At 39.0% G+C, this 17,062-nt stretch overlaps 1 protein-coding gene across 14 annotated transcripts in view; it reads right to left on the bottom strand.

Moving 5' to 3' along the window:
• fnbp1b (formin binding protein 1b) overlaps positions 1-17,062 on the bottom strand; it is an 81,812-nt gene that overhangs the window by 45,128 nt on the left and 19,622 nt on the right. For 12 of the 14 annotated variants that reach the window (XM_088071434.1, XM_088071432.1, XM_088071426.1 and 9 more), the window contains exons 2-4: positions 13,050-13,165; positions 5,895-5,951; positions 4,082-4,229 (exon numbers count right to left, since the gene is read on the bottom strand). In XM_088071434.1, the coding sequence (XP_087927560.1) occupies positions 4,082-4,229; positions 5,895-5,951; positions 13,050-13,165 (321 nt within the window). Of the gene's footprint in view, positions 1-4,081; positions 4,230-5,894; positions 5,952-13,049; positions 13,166-13,956; positions 14,105-15,642; positions 15,990-17,062 lie in introns of those variants that run through there. The other 2 variants (XM_088071435.1, XM_088071431.1) reach the window with 2 other exon arrangements.

The following is a 17,062-nucleotide window of genomic DNA, read 5'->3' as shown; positions in this document are numbered from 1 at the left end:
TTGTCTGTCCACTCAACACAAGAAGGCATGTGAGGCCACTCCAGAGAGACACATTGTTCTTCCTCTGTCTGCAGCTCTCTTCTCTGCCCCCTAAGAGATGAATGAGTACAGTAATTTCTGTCAGACCCACCTAAAGATGTTTTATAGCGCGTTATAGTTTTCAGCTGACTTTTCGTTAAATGCACTGGGGCCCTGCCAGCTGAATAAGATGTATTTCTTTTTTCAATTTTTCTAGCTGGTTGAACATGTCACATCGCAGCAGGATAGGACAGATAGAACTTCCCCGCCAAACACCCAAAGATATAATTATGTGCTGTGCTGTGCTGTGCTGTGGGTGCAAGTGGATACAAAAGAGCACAGGCTGAAGTAACCCGCAACTGGACTCCATCAGTAACATGTGATGAATACAGTGTAGCAACATTTAACAGGATTCCCACACATTTTCATGGAAAAACTTTCTATAACTTTTCAAGGACCTGTAATAAAAGTGTTTTCTTTTTGCCCTGCTTATATTCTGTTACATATCAGATACAAACTCTATTCAAACATCATTTGAGAGAAAGAGTGCTGGGAGTAAATAAAGAAACGTATGTTATGGTGAAAAAAATATAATTTAGTTGCATGTATTTGAGCATATTTGCATCTTTTTGTTGGTCATTTGGTGGCTCTGTTTTTTTTTTGGTTTTTTTTGCATCTCTTTGAGATGAGATTTCATCTCTGTGGGGTTGTTTTGCATTTCTTTGTGGTCGTTTTGAGTCTCTGTGGTTCTTTGCATCTCTGTGGTAATTTTGCATCTTTTTTGGATTGTTTTGCATTTCTTTGACGTTATTTCACATCTTTATAGTACTTTTCCATTTCTTTGTGGTTGTTTTGTGTCTCTCTAGGAGGTTGTTTTGTGTCACTTTTAGTTCATTTCATGTGTCTTTGGGGTTGTATTTCTTAGAGGTCAGTTTGCATCCCTGTGGTCATTTTGTATCTCTTTGGGGTTTTTTTGCATCTCTGTGGTACCCATGGATGATAAAAATTCCATTTTGCACAAGAAAATTCCATGATTTTCTGTGATTTTTTTTAATTTCAAATGACTTTGCCAGGTATTTCATGACCATGGGAATCCTGATTTAAAAATGTTACAAGTGGCACGGTGAACGGGACATCTCTGAAAGTCTTGCAGAGTCTTTAAGGGTCTTTATCACTCCTCATTAGAGAGGATACCTAAGCCCTGTGATCAGAGGCCTCGGGAGGACTGCAATTTGCTGACCGAACACCTTATTATGATTCCTCAGCACAATCACAGTCCTTTGAGACTTAGGCTGTTCATCCCGTATTAACCCTGCCTGCTCCACATCATCGGCTGCTACACTATTAGGCCATAAAGAAGCAATGCCGGGCAAATTAGGTGGTATCTTATTGTGGTCATGATTATGATTTAAGATATTTTGATGTTTTCTTCTTTATAAGTGCAGTACAATGTATGAAAAATGTTTGAACACATTAAATGAAGCAATCTATAAAAAACAGTTTCCACTTTTGTAAAAACAAGCTCCTCTCAAAGAAAATCCTTTAAGACAGCATTCCAGGCCTCACCTCCTGTGGCACCCCAAGCTGAGCTTAGCAAGAGGTGCACTCAGGGAAACAGCACAGGGATGTGAGGAGAGTTACAAAACAGCCCCATGTGAGAAACATAATGAGGAATTATTTTTCTTTTCCCCTTCTGGTTAGTAGTGTGGATTTTACCTGTGCAATAAGCTCTCTATAAACCCAGGATGGGCAGGTCCTCACACTCCTCTAATCTCACTGTCTGGCTCTGCCTGCAAAGCTTCGTCTGACAATGACTCAAATCAAAGAGAAAAACACAAAGAGGCAACATCCACACTTATATGTCTTTGTTTTAAAATACTGCTTTAGGAAGAAAATGATCTCTGTACAAACAAGCGTTTTTGTCCTCTTTCAAAACTAATCTCCATCCATACCAACACGCCTGAAAATGCATATGACATGACCATCATGTACATTGGGCATGGCTGTGCCGATGTAAACGGAAAGCAGACTGTCATCGTTGTCATTTAATAAACCCCGCCCCTTCATGTTAACGGATGGGATATGGGCCGAACTAAAATCTCAAAGTACACATCAAATAATTTTTCCCTAAAGATTGTTTCTGACATTTTAAGTAGTTCTTATCATGCTGATGTTAGTATAGGTATCTCTTTGATAAGTTTATCTGATGCTATACAGATGGGGTTTGACATCATGATTGACAGCTGTGTGTGCCAATCGGTGTGCTTGTGTCAGGGGCGCTGGATATACTGGCCTCATTTTTTTTTACAGTGGGAGGAAGTGGAGACACGTCGTCCATCTTTATATCCAGTCTATGGTCGTGACTGAGAAGATCCAATCAGGAAGCAAGGATAGGTGTCTGGGTAATGGTTTTGGAAAATGTTCTCTGTGTTAGGGATTCCAAAATGCCATAGAAGTGTGGGTGCTAGGCCTAAATGTAGCAATAGTTATATGTTTGGAAAAAGAATTTATTCGAGCTGATGTATCCTGAGTGGAGCTTAAAAATGAATGTTAATGAAACCAGAGCAAAAGAAATACTGGAAGTTGGGGAAGTCATTTGCAATGGCTGTTTCACATTATACTCTCAGAATATTGCTTTTTCTAATCGCCTTAAAGACGAACTTACTATAGAAAAAAAGACCAATTTCAATGAAAAGCTTTTTCTTTGTATCTTAGGGTTTGTAGCTTATTAGCCTTTTGAACACAGGGTTTTCCATTATCATGCTATATCGTTCATGAATGTGTGTTGAGGGTGAGAGTGTGTCCTTGAATGAAAACTAAAAGAGAAATAAAAAAGCTAAATGGGCTACATTTACCCTACAAGGACGCTGCTCTGAATATGGCAAAGAAACTATTTGCTCAGTGCCTTTTAGATAAAATGATCCTCTGTGTAGAAAAGACACTGAGAGTTATGTAGTCATGCTATGAAGGGAAACTCCCCAGCACTGGCTAAATGAGGGCTTTTTTAGTCAAGAGAGTCAGGCACATGACAAACTAGGCGGACAGAGGGGAAAGAAAAAGAGAGAGAGACTTAAAAAAAATGGAGGAAAAGTGCAGAGAAGGGAAGAGGAAGAGGGATGTCAGAGTGACATCCTGCAGCCTCAGGACAGCAGGGGTCTGTCCATGGACCCTCTGTATGGACACTGAAGATACAGGTGCAAACCAAGCCAGGATACAACAAAGCCAAAAGAGCAAAATGGGCCTGGAGGGGGTGGATGAAGTGCTGGAAATCCCCATTCTCTCTGCAATTTGCTGCAACCGAGATGCAAATCAAAACTGATCACTAATAATGCACCCGAGGGCTTCCTGTAGTTAGTTTAAGTAGCAGCTGCAGCAACAGAGATGTCACCAGTTGTGCACATATACTCTAAAAACGGTCACTGTGCCTTTGAGCAGCCCTCTGGTTTTAGTTTTCCACTCCAGTTCCCTCAGCTGGACTTCCGTGACATAAGAGCCTGTGACAGATTTTTCAGAAAGTACTTTTTTTCCAGCTGGATAGTTTTCTCTCCGCTCCTCCAACTCCTCTGCTGATTTTAATGGGCACCACACTGTTATCTATGAATCATGCGCTGCAGGTCCAAATCACTCTGTAATGGTGAGGACCAAAGTGACTTCACCTTTCAAGAATAGTGTGTGGTGCACCAATCTTTTGTAATATGCTCTGTAAAAGAGAGAAATAATTCTGTAATGATAGAGAGACGATGACTTTGTTCCATAAAAAGGACTCAGTCAGTCACGTTTTGCTCTTCTGGCGAGCCTTTGGGTGCATCTATATTTACTCAGCGATGACCTCATGCAGAATGGAGTGTGCAGAGCGAACGGGCTGCTTGATTTCTTGTAGGCCAGTGTGTCTGTTCTCTTTTACAGAGCCCATGTCCTTCTGTCTATACTAAATGTTTGATTTAAAGCACTAGCAAGAGGAGAATGACACAATGACATGGACAAAAATACAGATGAAGAACTAGAAATAAAAAAGGAAATGAAAAATGGCACAAATCAATGTCAATGTGACAAAATGTCTCACCGATTTCCTCTCAGTCTTGAGCTCCTGCAGGTAGCGCGAAAGCTCACTGATGATTTGAGACGTCAGGTTCTCGGCTATAACCTCGTGTTGACCCGCGTAGTCATTTAGCTCGTTAAGTGTCATCAGGAAGGCTCGACAGAAGGTGTACCTGATAAGACACAGGAAGTGACGTCAGGAGAAAGATGAAACACAGTCATTTTGTTCAGATATAGTTATTGGTTTTGCTTAGAGCAGATTTATGGTACAAAAAGGAACTTAAAACTTAAAATAATAGTTTGGTATTTTGGGAAATAGAATTTTTTGGCAGTGAGTAAGGTGAAAAAAAAAATCAATACATTTTTTTACGTCTCTTTTTTCCTTAATAATGTCTTGATTTTCTTCTTCAGTAGATTCTTTAAGGCCTATTATAATCTGATTGTGATGCCGCCAGGGGTGAGGGAGGGTGGGGGTATATTGCTGTGTATTAATGTGTTTGTTGTTTATTCTCCAAAAAAGTTAATAAAAAAAGGATAGTAAGGTGAGATATATGGCTACAGCGGGCATCCAATTAGCTTAGCTTGAAGACTGGAAACAGGGGGAAACAGCTCACTTCAACAGATTGTCCAACAATTCAAAATTCTGCCCCTAAAAACATAAATGTGCTGTGACAAGGGGGTTGTGTATCAAAATCAGGGTGTTTATAGGTAACAGGCACATAAATATGATGCTTTTAAAGACCTTTTCGAGATAAATTTCACCAGATTAACCTCAGATTCTTTTAACAAATCATCTTTTTCTTATGCAAGCATTGTAGGTGCGTAAAACGTTATGTTTGTGGGCCAGTGCAGAGGTCACTTTCATGTAGGAGTATGGTTAGAGTGAGTGAGGTTAATCTACATTTTGCCAGCAGGTAAACACAAGCATAAAGTAAAAACACAAGTTCAGTGGTAGAAAAGATTTATAACATCAAGAATGTGAACCTTCACACAGAGCAGCTTTACTTGCTCTAATTAATTAAAGGATAGATAACTAGGATAAGATTAACTCTTTAAAAATTGACATCCCAAGGACGGCCAAGGGAGATCATTGTTTGCATGATCCTCTATAAAAAAAGATCTAAAATAAGAACCATAATAGCTACAACGTTCATTGTTTTGCATCAGAAAGTCAAGGCTCCTGTCTCTCTGTGATGTGCAAATGTGACATTTTTGCCATAATTATGCAGATTTTTTTCCCATAATGGCTGCAAGAGATTGCTGTATATATATCGATCTAAAATAAAAACCATAATAGCAAGAACGTTCTTTGTTTTTGCAGCAGAAAGCGAAGGATCCTGTTTTCACTGTCATCACATTGTACGCTCATGATGACATCTTTGCACTATGTTGTATGTGGTGCAAACTACGCAAAATGTGTGGCCTTTGCACTTTGCTCATAAAAATGAGTATATCTCAACTTCTAAATAATTCTTAATAATGTAAGTAGTTCCAAATTTTGTTTATGTTTCATTCTTTGGATCAAAGAGTTTTTTAATGATATTATTGAATTACTGTAGTCAATCATGTTTCATTGACTTAAATAATCTTTTTTTTAGATTGTGCATATTTTGAGGATATGAAGCATTTGAAAATGTTCCAATAAATGACATCACAACAAGCAAAAATACCAGTGTGGTCGTGGTCTAATTCTATTGCAGAGTTCAAAAGGTTAAAGCCAAGGCCAAGAATATTATTTATTAAGTAGTTAAGAAATTCTGAGACTTTTTGAGGATCTGCAGACCACCTGAAAATGTTGATATATCCCTTATATCTCTGTGCAAGATCCTTGAACTTACTTGCTCTCTTCCTCCTCTCGTGAGTTCTTCTTGGGTTGATACTTCTTTGATAAATTCCTGTGAGGACAAAGAGTTGAGCCATGTCAGACATTTCTTACAGTATCTTTCCTAAGAGCACAGTCTGCAGACTGTAGTACACCCTCCCCATTATATTTCCCTGACAATGCCCTTATAGACCTGCCAAAGCATCATCTAGTACACCATTCAATCCAGCAGAGTGCTTTCTGCTTCTTCGACTTCATCCCCCCTTTCCTCTCTTCAGGTCATAAATCACTGCCCCCTCAGGAGCATGCATGCAGAACCAGTCACCAGAAGAAAAAGCATGCTTTTCTTATGCAGCCATTGCCCTTGTTTTGACTCTGGCTGCATGTTAGTGGCACAAGATGAGAGCACTGTGAGAAGGAGGAGAAGGGAAAATGTGATGTTGTGCAGGGATGAAAGAAAACATGTCACTGTAACCTTTATTATGATTATGTCCTTCAGTGTCCTTCTCTCAACCTAGCAACTGTTGTGTTGCTTGACAGGCTCCAGTAAATCATGTCACCTTTGTTTCACCATGACAGTGTGACACACTCACCACCCAACTGCGTTTGGAGGCTGCTCTGTCAACAGAACTTAATAACATGCACCCTACTCTGATGGATGTAGGTGCATATTGTGTACTTATGCTTTCAGGACTCTTTGTCTAATTAAAGACCACTGTTCTCCATTTAAAAATGAACAACCGAGTGGTGCACGTATACAAATAATAGGCAAACACAAACAAGATGAGCCATTTCATTACTACAGAGCAGATCTGAAAGTCAACAAGGACACAAAAGGGAGTCATAATTTACTTTTCCAATCCTGTTTTAAAGGGGTTTTGAAATTCTGGGCCAATACCAATGTTTGAAGTGATAGTTCGAGATTTCTGAAGTGGGGCTGTTTGAACTACTTATGTACAGTCAGTGTATTCCACACAGTAGCTGGCGGTCAGCGTGCTCCTGGTTTGCAGAAACAGTCAGGGTGCGCACCCCACAGCTCAGCATTACAATGCTTTACAGAGGGGTTGATATCCAATACATGTTTTAGCCACTTTAAAAAAAGGCCTTCCTAAAAAATACAATAACAATCTAAGTGGATGCTGTATTGAGAGTGTTTTCAGCGTGAAGTTTTGTTTCAGTCGGATCATGTAACAGCTTCTAACAGCACTTTCTGACCCACACAGCTGACTGGCGGTGGATGAAAAATGTAGTGCCAAAGTAAAAGGCGCTGTGATGGTGAGGTAAAGCAGTCAACTGAACTGTAAGTGTAAAGTAATTAACTCCATCATTACACTACCTTTGAACAGGCATAAATCCAATCTTACAAATTCATGAGACAACCTTTAATATCACGTTAAAAAAAAGAACCGCTCCAAAATAGTTTTACTACATATAAAACATCTATTTTACATTGATGTGAAAACATCAGAAAATTTCTCTTTGAATTAACTATATTTATTCAAGTTTCTCACCAAAAGCTACGTTTTACAAGATTACATTCGACGTTACGACAGCAGCAAACAGCGTTTTTTGTTTTTTGTCTTTAAAAGCGTGTGTAACCCTTTGTATCGTTGTGTGTACCCTCTGTAACTTTGGAGGTTGTGTTCTCCATTAGTTCTTTTTTTTTTCCGGAAGCAGTTTTTGACTCACATGGATAATTGATCCGTTGATCCATTTAATGCTGATCAGATCATATTTACGGATGACAGGAGCAGCTGCTGTTAATGCAAACTTTTACACCCCAACAGAATGAACAATTAAGTTTCACTTTCAAGGTGAACATTTATTTGTGGCAGCAGATGCTGTAAATGTGGTGGGCCGCAACATACGAATGAATGTATGGGAAATCTTGGTTAGAATTTACTTTCACCCAATACTTTTTTTTACTGAATAGAGCTTGCACAAGTCATAATGTAACTCAACACAATCTCCATGAGCTGTTAGTGTCAGGCAGTGGCTGCTCAGGTCAAACATGAACTAGCTCTCCTCCTGCCAATATTAACACAAATCTGTTATTTACAAAGTAGCATTATCAGGAAACAAGAGGCTGCGTCTCCTGATGTCACAAGAGCAGGTTAACTGCGTCTTTTCATCTCGATGTAAAGATCTCTGTCCCAAACACGTTTTCTATCCTCATCCCCTTGTAAGATAATTTCACTGTCACTGATGGAATCTAAATGCCTCAGTTTGTTTCCTACTGAAATAAATAATGCACGTGTTAAAAAAATAAAAAAAACATGTTATGTGTGTCTGGCTCTGCTCACATCCCCCACGCCTCTCCTCCCTGGTGGTGTTTGCACTGTTGCTAGGCAGATCTGTCAGTCTATCTCTCTCTCTGTCCTTCTCACCCCATCTCTAATTATAGTGCCGGTTCCCACTAACTCATTCAGTCACTCACTGCCAGATGTCAAACGTCAGATTGTATTTGTCTGCTCCTTTCAATAACATGACAAACCTGTCAAAATTAGAGTAACAGGCAGCTAGCACTTAATTAGGATGATCAAACAACGTATGTATGTGTGTGTCTTTGTCTGGAGATGATACCACATCAGTGCTACATACAGACTGACACTGTAACCACAATAAAGACACCCTCACCCAGTCTCTTTTGTTAGCATGACTCTATTCCAACTGCATTATGGATTATGCCAGACTGGAATTTGGGGGAGGAGGAGGCATTAATGCATTGCCCCGCAAAGACTAGACTGAAGCATTGTGCATGTTTACACCGAAAGGATTATTCGTGGGATTAGTGCAGTGTGTGGTTAGTGTGGTGATAGAAACGGTACAAAGTAGTGTAATAGAGGGCGTTCATTTGGTGAGGAATGTAGGCCATTTCATGTAGTTTACTTGTTCAGCTGGTGATCAATAATTACTAATCTCTAACTGGCCCATTTCTGTTGGGTTTTTTCACATCAGCATTCACTGGGGAAAGAAAATCTGTAACTAATAACATAAGGGACAAACTAGAAAATGTTTTCATGATCGATCTGCTGAATATTAGGCGTGTAAGAAAATATCGATATTGCGATATTATGTTCATGATACTGTATCAATTCTCAAAAACACTGCATAGATTTTTAATTAATAATTTACATGAAAAGATTGTGCCAGTGGTTAATTCTGTGCTGTTTTTAAGCCCCTGCCCGCTAGATCCTTCAGTAACCTCTCTTCAGTCATTTGTATCTTCCAGTGCAACATAAAAACATATAACTAGCCTCAACACAAAGAACACGGCCCTCCTAAACAGGCAGAGTCACAAATGCTGTACCGTTAACTGCAAAGTTAGGTTTTAAAAAGTGACAAAATATTGCCTTGCTTACAGTGTCCCAATTTGCTGCAATATAGTGAAGATTGTTCTTGTGCACTGTTTGCACATATACCTACAAAATGTAATGTACCAAAATCCATATATAATCCACATAATCATGAGCCATTAATTTGGGTGTAATGCACGTAATTGGGAAGGCTGCGATCATCTGACCAATACGCTGATGGGAGTAAAGAAGGAAGTAGTCAACATTAGGAGGTAGGCTGGGGTGGTCAAACAAACACAGGACTTTCCCCTTTTATACTGATGTATGGGACTGTGTGTAACCAAGTGAACTTTTAAGTTATTTTAAGGTATGTTGTCACCATGTTTCTTTTTTTTCTAAACATAACTTACATAACTTTACGTTAAGTATGTAACATCACTTGTGTGGCACTAATTTGTTAGATATCATAAAAACTGTTGTTTGTGCATTTTCATAAGATATATGAACCAATGTATGAGGATAAGTTGTATATTAAATCGTAACCCCTGTATCATGGTACACCACCAGATTCGTGTAACAGATAGCCCTATAGAATAAAGTTAGCATTTAGTCTGTAAGTCGTCAAACAACTGTGAAAAATCACAATTTTAACAGTGAAAAAGAACATCATTTATCACAATTACATCTTTTCAGAACCCAAGAGGATGTCCTCAACTGCTTATTTCATCCAATAAACACTCCAGAACCCAAAGATATTAACTTCAGCTTCACATTTGAAAGAAAAGCAGCACATTGTCACAATAAAGAAGTTGTAACTGAAAAAAGTTTGGCTTTTTTTCTTGAAAAATGACAAACTTCTGATCAATAATCCAAACTGATGCCGCTTGCTTTTCTGTCAATTGATTTATTTGTTAATCGACCAAGCATTCCATGTCCCATTTAGCCATACCAGCAAGCGAGCACTGGCAAAACTACATCTGCAAAACCTTTCCAGTTATATGCAATGCCACACAACACAGATGAAAGAAAAGAGGACTAGATCAAAAAGGTCCAAATTCCATTACTTTATTAGATCCAACAGCCCTGCATTTCTTTTGGTTTAAGCGTCCCTGTTAGATTAAGCCTGATTTCATGAGCTAAGTTGATTAAAAGGGATAATTAGTCCTGAGGTATGGCCAAGTAGTAACACAACAAAGAAGCAGTGTGCTGAAAACACAGGAAAACCCTATGACTCAAGCTATCCTGTCTGTACGTCCTAATTTCCTCATTTAAGCCTTTTTTTGACAAGTGTGCCAATGAACATGTGCGTGTCTGTGTGTGTGTGTGTGTGTATGTGTGTGTGTGTATCTACAGGATAACAGACCCAGTTTGACAGCGGGTGCTCTGTGTAAGCACATTGACTGAAAACATCCGCACCATCTGTGGAGCCTGAGGTTCAATAACAGCCAACCTGCCATGGCAAGACGAGTCTACCCCGGTCCTTTTGTCGAACATACTGTAGACAGACGCTGACTAATTCAATTACTGGATATCTGTATGTGTTCAAGTCTTTGGTTGCTTATCTTTGTTGATGCAATATCTGTTTGAAGCTGCTTTAATGTGGCTTCAAAGCATGGATAAAATTACGAGTTATCGAGAAAATGTACACACGAACAAAAGCTTGCTGTTGACTAATCACTTGCTTTTGGTGAGTGTGATGTTATTTCTCTTAACCCTTGAATACCTGAGCAAATTGAGTTGATGTCTTTAAAAAACATAGGAAGAGGCCAAAGAGCAACAAAAGAAGAAATGGCCAAAAAATTATCAAGAAACAAGTAAAACATACAATAAATTACCTGAAAATTAGTTTAGAAAATACATTTTAAATAAGAAGAAAAGTAAGCAAACAAGAAAATGATCTGAAATAAATGCTTAATATTTATAGTAATTCTGTCACATAATTTAAATATGTAATTATGATAGTTATAAATATAGGTTTTCCCTTGGCCATTTTCTTTTTCCCTTTACATTTTTCCTGAGCTCTTAAAGAAAGCACAAGAAAAGCTATGCCTCTCCAGGTTTCAAATGGTTAATTCAGATGTTTCAGCAAATGTATACCGAGAGAAACTGGAGCAGAATTAAGACGTATTAAATCAATCCACACATTTAAAACAGCATTTGTGTGAAAAAAATGCACATCTGTGTGATATGTGTGTGTCTTTGATTGTGAAAAGTTCATGGGTGCAGGGATGCTTTATGGATGATGCATGCGTGTAAACACAGACTACTAGTCCTATTATCTCAAGAGGACTTAAACTGAGGTTTTGGGGTTGGGTTGTGAATACTGGTTGAATAATCACTATGAAACGGGGGGGTTGGGGGTCGATACTTAGAGCATTAGCCATATTGCGAGGCCTCTTTATAGATGGGGATTATGGATTTGGGGGGTATCTCCCACTGTGTTGGGATGCACGAGGACTTATGAGATGGATTCTCTCAGTGCAGGACTGCTCATGCTCAGACCACTGCCTCTGAAAATCAGTGACTGCACCAAAACACAGTGTATGTAGGGAGAACTGAAGGGGGCGGGGCCGACAAGGGGAAAAAAAATCTGGGTCAGACCTGGGGTTGATAATGCTGATACCTACTAGTCTCTATGGAAACACAAGCGCCACCCCCTCCCCCTACAACCTGACTTCCTCTTGCCTGAAGCAGAAGCTAGCAACAGCAGACAGCGTGCATGCACGACAAGGAGGCAGACAGAAAGACGCTTTATAGACACAAAAAAGAGAAAGATGGAATAGACATCCTCTTCTCGCCTGTTTATCTAGATCTACGCTGGCATACAGCAATTGTGCTTATTATTGTAATACAACACTGCTAATGTGCTGCTTCCCATATGGGGATTCCCATTTCAGTTTCACTCTCCAGAGGGAGGTCAGAGGTCAGAGTCAGCTACATATGAAGCTGGTAAGGACTCAGTCTCCTGTTTCAAGGACACTTCAGTAGGTCAAATCATGATGCAGATGGGGGGGGTTTCTTTATAAGAGCCACCTGGATGGACCCTAATTACAGCCATGCAACTCTGAATATGGATTATAACTCTACTTAAAGAAGTATTTTATTGCTGGAAAGATGTTTTTTTAAACTGGGCTGTCTGTGTAGCAGAAAGACTCAAATACTTTGGAAATTGTTGCTACAAGACTGTAGAAAACAATGAAAAAGGCTGGCTTTTGCTTTAGCTCGAGAGGTAGAAAACCTACAACTACCAGAATGCACTACTCCACTGGTTAGGTGACATCATGTGAGCTTATCTGTTTTGACAAACAATATGGCAGCCAAAAACTATAGTAAAGTCAAGTTAAACAGTGCACTAAGATATGTTTCTGAAAACATTTAAAGCAAGAAATAGGCATTGCAGTTGCAAAATCTTGGTTCATATTTGATCAGTACTGATTAGATTTTTCCGTTTGATCTCAGTATTTTCAGCTTCCCTTTTCACCATTCAGGAAACAGTATGGCGCCCTCTTCTTGTTCAAAAATTCTCATAAGACGGCCAAACAGTACACAAAAATATGTTTCTGAAAACATTTTAGGTGAGAAAATGACCATTTGATCTAAGCTTGTTCTGATTTTGAGAGAGAAAGAGGGGCATCTCTCTCTCTTTCTCTCAATCCGCTTCTAAACTCTTTGTGTCTGTGATGGCAGTAGTTCGAGAAACAGCCCCAGAGCCAGCGAAATTAGGCTGGATGACATGTTTTGCGAGAGATGAGCAGAGAGATCTAGGCACTGGTAAGATGAAGGGAAGTTTACCAAAGTTCATTTACACATACTACCCACATTGTTATGATACAAAGCTGGTTGAGAGCTGGCAAAGTATCCCTTGAAGTACTCACCTAATTTGTTTTGCATAGTTGGTTTCGATCTCTGACCTCTCCTTGACGAATTTGGTGTACTTCTCTACAAACTCGATCCCCCACTGTGTATGCTTCTCCAAGTTGTCAAACTGATCCTGTAGAAAAGACAAAGATATAATGATTAAATCACTCAGATTACAAGAGCAATAGCAATATAACAGCATCAAGTATACCAAAAAAAGGAAGAGATGTCAAGCATAATAAAAGATTAAATCACCTTGAAGCAGATGTTGTATTTTATACAGGACATTATGCTGAATTCAAATGCATCGCGTCAAATATTACTAAGCATCCTGTATTTGAGAATAGCCTCGTCAAATTCATCCTAATCTTCTAAAAATTCAACTTACATTCATTGTGAGAATGTTGTTCATCTGCCTCCACTCAATTTATGTGGTTGTGAAACAACCTGTTTCTTCTCAGCTGCTGATCGGACAACAGCTTCTGACCAACTCTCAAGGCTACAATTTATACATTCAACACCTTCAAATGTGACATTGTCTGGCCTTTGACTGACTCTGCCATTTTAAGTTGCAGTTGTGACAGGTGAGTTTCCACTTGATATACTTAATACAATTTAAAAGTGAGGTCTTTGACAGAGGCTGTAATGTAGTTCATAGTTAAAAAAAAAAAAAGCCAACACTACTGATAACCAAATACAGCTGCTGGGGCCCAACTCATTATTCATGATTTGTGTATGACTTGTGAGGAAAAAATGAGCCTCTAGTTGGCTGAGGTCATGTCTTGAAATTCAACAGTTCTCAAAAAAAGAGTATTTCATCTGCACACATGCTACAGCTAATCTTTGCTGATAATCATACTTCACTATCAAACCATATTCGTGACAATGCGGGTGTGATTTTTAAAATAAACCAAAAAAAACGACCTTGGTGTAGCTCCAACAGTCCCCCATCCTCTCTTCCAACATGTCTGGAGTCTTCCTGAGTCCAGCTAAAAGCTTCACGAGCACGACACACTAAGCATGTGAAGTGTTGGCTCGGAAAGTTCGTCTGACTCTCTGAGTAAACCACGCAATGTACCCAGCTTGAAGCGTCTCTGCACTAAAAGCATTTTGATATCAAAGGAACAGGAAGCGGTTGTGGTGATGAAGAGTTCGAGAGCTACACTCTGGCCTCCACAGTTGTGCAGCCCTTTCAGGTATCCTTAACTGACTAAGTTGTTAAAATCAGATTTCAAGACGATGTATTTTTGCAGCTTTATTAACATCAGACGTCATATGAAGTGTGACGATGTCTCTCAAACACCTTTGAAATAGCACTCAAATAAACAAATAAAAATAAAATAACAAATAAACAAATAAAAAATTAAAATAACTTCCTGTCAACCCTTTGAAACCTGACTCGACATCAATGTTCTTGTGGTGCATTCAGACACACGCAAATATTTAAACCTTTGAACCCTCAGCAAATTAGTTTGATTTCTTAAAAAAAAAGGGGGGGGGGGTAACTTGGCAAGAAATGTCCCACAAATTGCAATTAGATAATTAGATTTAGATTTGTTTTTTTCTAAAATAAAATAGGGAAAATGTCCACATAAGTATATCTTATAATCATTATTAAAATATTTTAAATTATTTTTTTACAGAATTATAACAATTTCTAAGCACTTTTCCTATCATTTCCTTTGTTTGTTTTACTTTCCCCTGTTGTTGTTGTATATTTGTTTGTTTGTTTTGGTTTTCTTTTGCTAATTTTCAGGTAATTTCCTTGCACTTTTTTAAATTTCTTGCATATTTGTGGGTTATTTGTTACCCAAAACTATGAATCCAATTCACCCAGGTTTCAAGGGGTTAACCCTTTAACACCTGAGCAGATTGGCTTGATTTCTTTCTTTCCATGGAAGTCAGGCATTGAGCAACTAAGAAGGAATATAAAATAAAACACAAAAAAAACAACTTAAAAATTAGTCAAAAAAATCATGTAACACAAAACATAAAATAAACATGGAAATTACCTGAAAAAAACTAAAAATATAAGAATTGTGTAGAATAATATTAAATATATAATTATGTTCATTCAATTTAGTTTAGTTTGAGAGTTTTTTTAACTAGCTTCTAAAATATTTTTTTTTCAAATTAATAATTTCTTGAAATGTGCCTTTTTTGGCAAAAAAAAGTTGGTCATTGTCTTTTTTTCTCAGTGTTTCCATAATGAATCAAACCAATTTTCCCAAGTTTCAAAGGGTTAAAGCACTCAAGTACAACAATAGAGTGGGGGGGGGGTATCCATTCTGCATTGTTAGTCAGTCTGAATGAGCAATCACTCATCAACAAACCACTCAACAGAAGAATGACAAGATAAAAACAAAATGCAGCAACTCCACGTCACCTCTATTTGTTTGTGTCCTCAAGACACCTATTTCTCTTGTTTCCACAACAAACCTTTCGTTGTTATGCCCAAGAGCGTGCTCATTCTCAGAATGATGTGCCAGTTAGTCATCAAACAGCATTTACTTCATTATCTCTTGAAGGCACCGACCAAACAATCGTCCCTGCAGCTCCATCATGCACATAAAACCCTCCTCTCTCTCCCACACACATAACTCAGATTACCCTTTTTTGCAGGGGCACCATCTTATCCAGCGTGTCTCTGTGTGGACTGTGTACCCTTTTGAAATATCCAAATCCACAAAATGTCCATCCAACTCCAAAAAAACGGCACAACAAAGGGTTGAGGTTAGGTCAAAAAGGGCGTCCCATTTCCAAGGTATCCGAGTGCAGATTAGTGTCGTGGTTTGGAACAATGTCCGCTGACCCCACTCCCACACAGTAACAGAAGAAACTGCACAGATTTAACAAGTAAATTCCTGATTGTCTAGAAGGAGAAGGAATCACAGGGAGCAGGAGAGGAACCGATGCAGCGCTTGCTCCCTCACACAAACACTCTGAATCTGAGGCCACGGCTGCCCCACAGCATTCAGGCTTAATGCTCCATCAGGCGTAAGGTGGAATAAGTGGGATGGGAGAGGAGGATAGTGAGAGAGAGAGAGAGCGGAAAAACAGAGTGAGGGGGGTTGAAAGGAGTAGAAATGACAGGGAGGCGGGATTACATGGGAGGGGATTAAATTTAAGAGGGTGGGGGGCGGGGTATCCAATTGCTCCTGGGACCTCATAAACTCTTCACCATATTTGAAATCTTACACGATATATAAAATAAAGGTTATGATTCGCAAAATGATGACTCACTCTGAGCTCATGAGTCTTTGCGAATATTAGATGGGATAGAGGCTGCTCTGGTAAAATGGAAAACCCATCATCAAAGCGATTCTCCAGCTCCAAGAGAAAGAGGTGATTAATAAATGATGAGCCTAAGTGAGGCAACTATCAAAGACAACAACACATTTTGTGTCAGATGTGAGCATACAGTCTTCTAGTCTCCATGCTTTCTTACACCAACAAACTCACATTTCAACTTGCAAAGCTCTGTACCTGTTTGAAATGATTTGGCACTGGTCAGAGAAAACAGATCCAATGACAGGAGTCAGTTAGCAACGCAGACAAGTATGCAATCTCAGAACCCATCTGTGTGGCAACAATAAACCTCTGGGGGCAGCGTCAGATATTTTCGGAGATCCAGTGTGGTGTAGCAAGCAGATATTTGGGCTAAAACTTCCTCATCAGTACGTCGCTCATTTCAGCCAACCTCTGTCAAAGCATATTTGCATATAAATGCATATATATATATAAATGCTAATATAAAGCTAAACTATCACCAGGCAGTAACTGACAAGTTCCAAAAATGCATTTCTCCAAAGAATGCCAATGGTTAACCGTTATTTGTTCAACCACCAAGAAATTTTTTGACCAGTTTTGCGTGATGGTGCACAAGTTGTGGAAACATGGTGGCCACCCTCAAGTCTGACCAAGAGAGCCTTTAGGGAGTAAGCAGCTCAACTTTTGTTTTGAATATATATATATATATATAATAAAAACTATTAAGAGGCAGAATGCCAAGAACAGATTTGTTTTGGTG

The sequence above is a fragment of the Plectropomus leopardus genome, chromosome 20 (genome assembly GCF_026936395.1).
Source record: "Plectropomus leopardus strain MGB_pleo_1.0 chromosome 20, ASM2693639v1, whole genome shotgun sequence".
In the NCBI taxonomy this organism is placed as follows: Eukaryota; Metazoa; Chordata; class Actinopteri; order Perciformes; family Serranidae; genus Plectropomus; species Plectropomus leopardus.
This window is presented reverse-complemented; position numbering and strand designations above follow the sequence as displayed.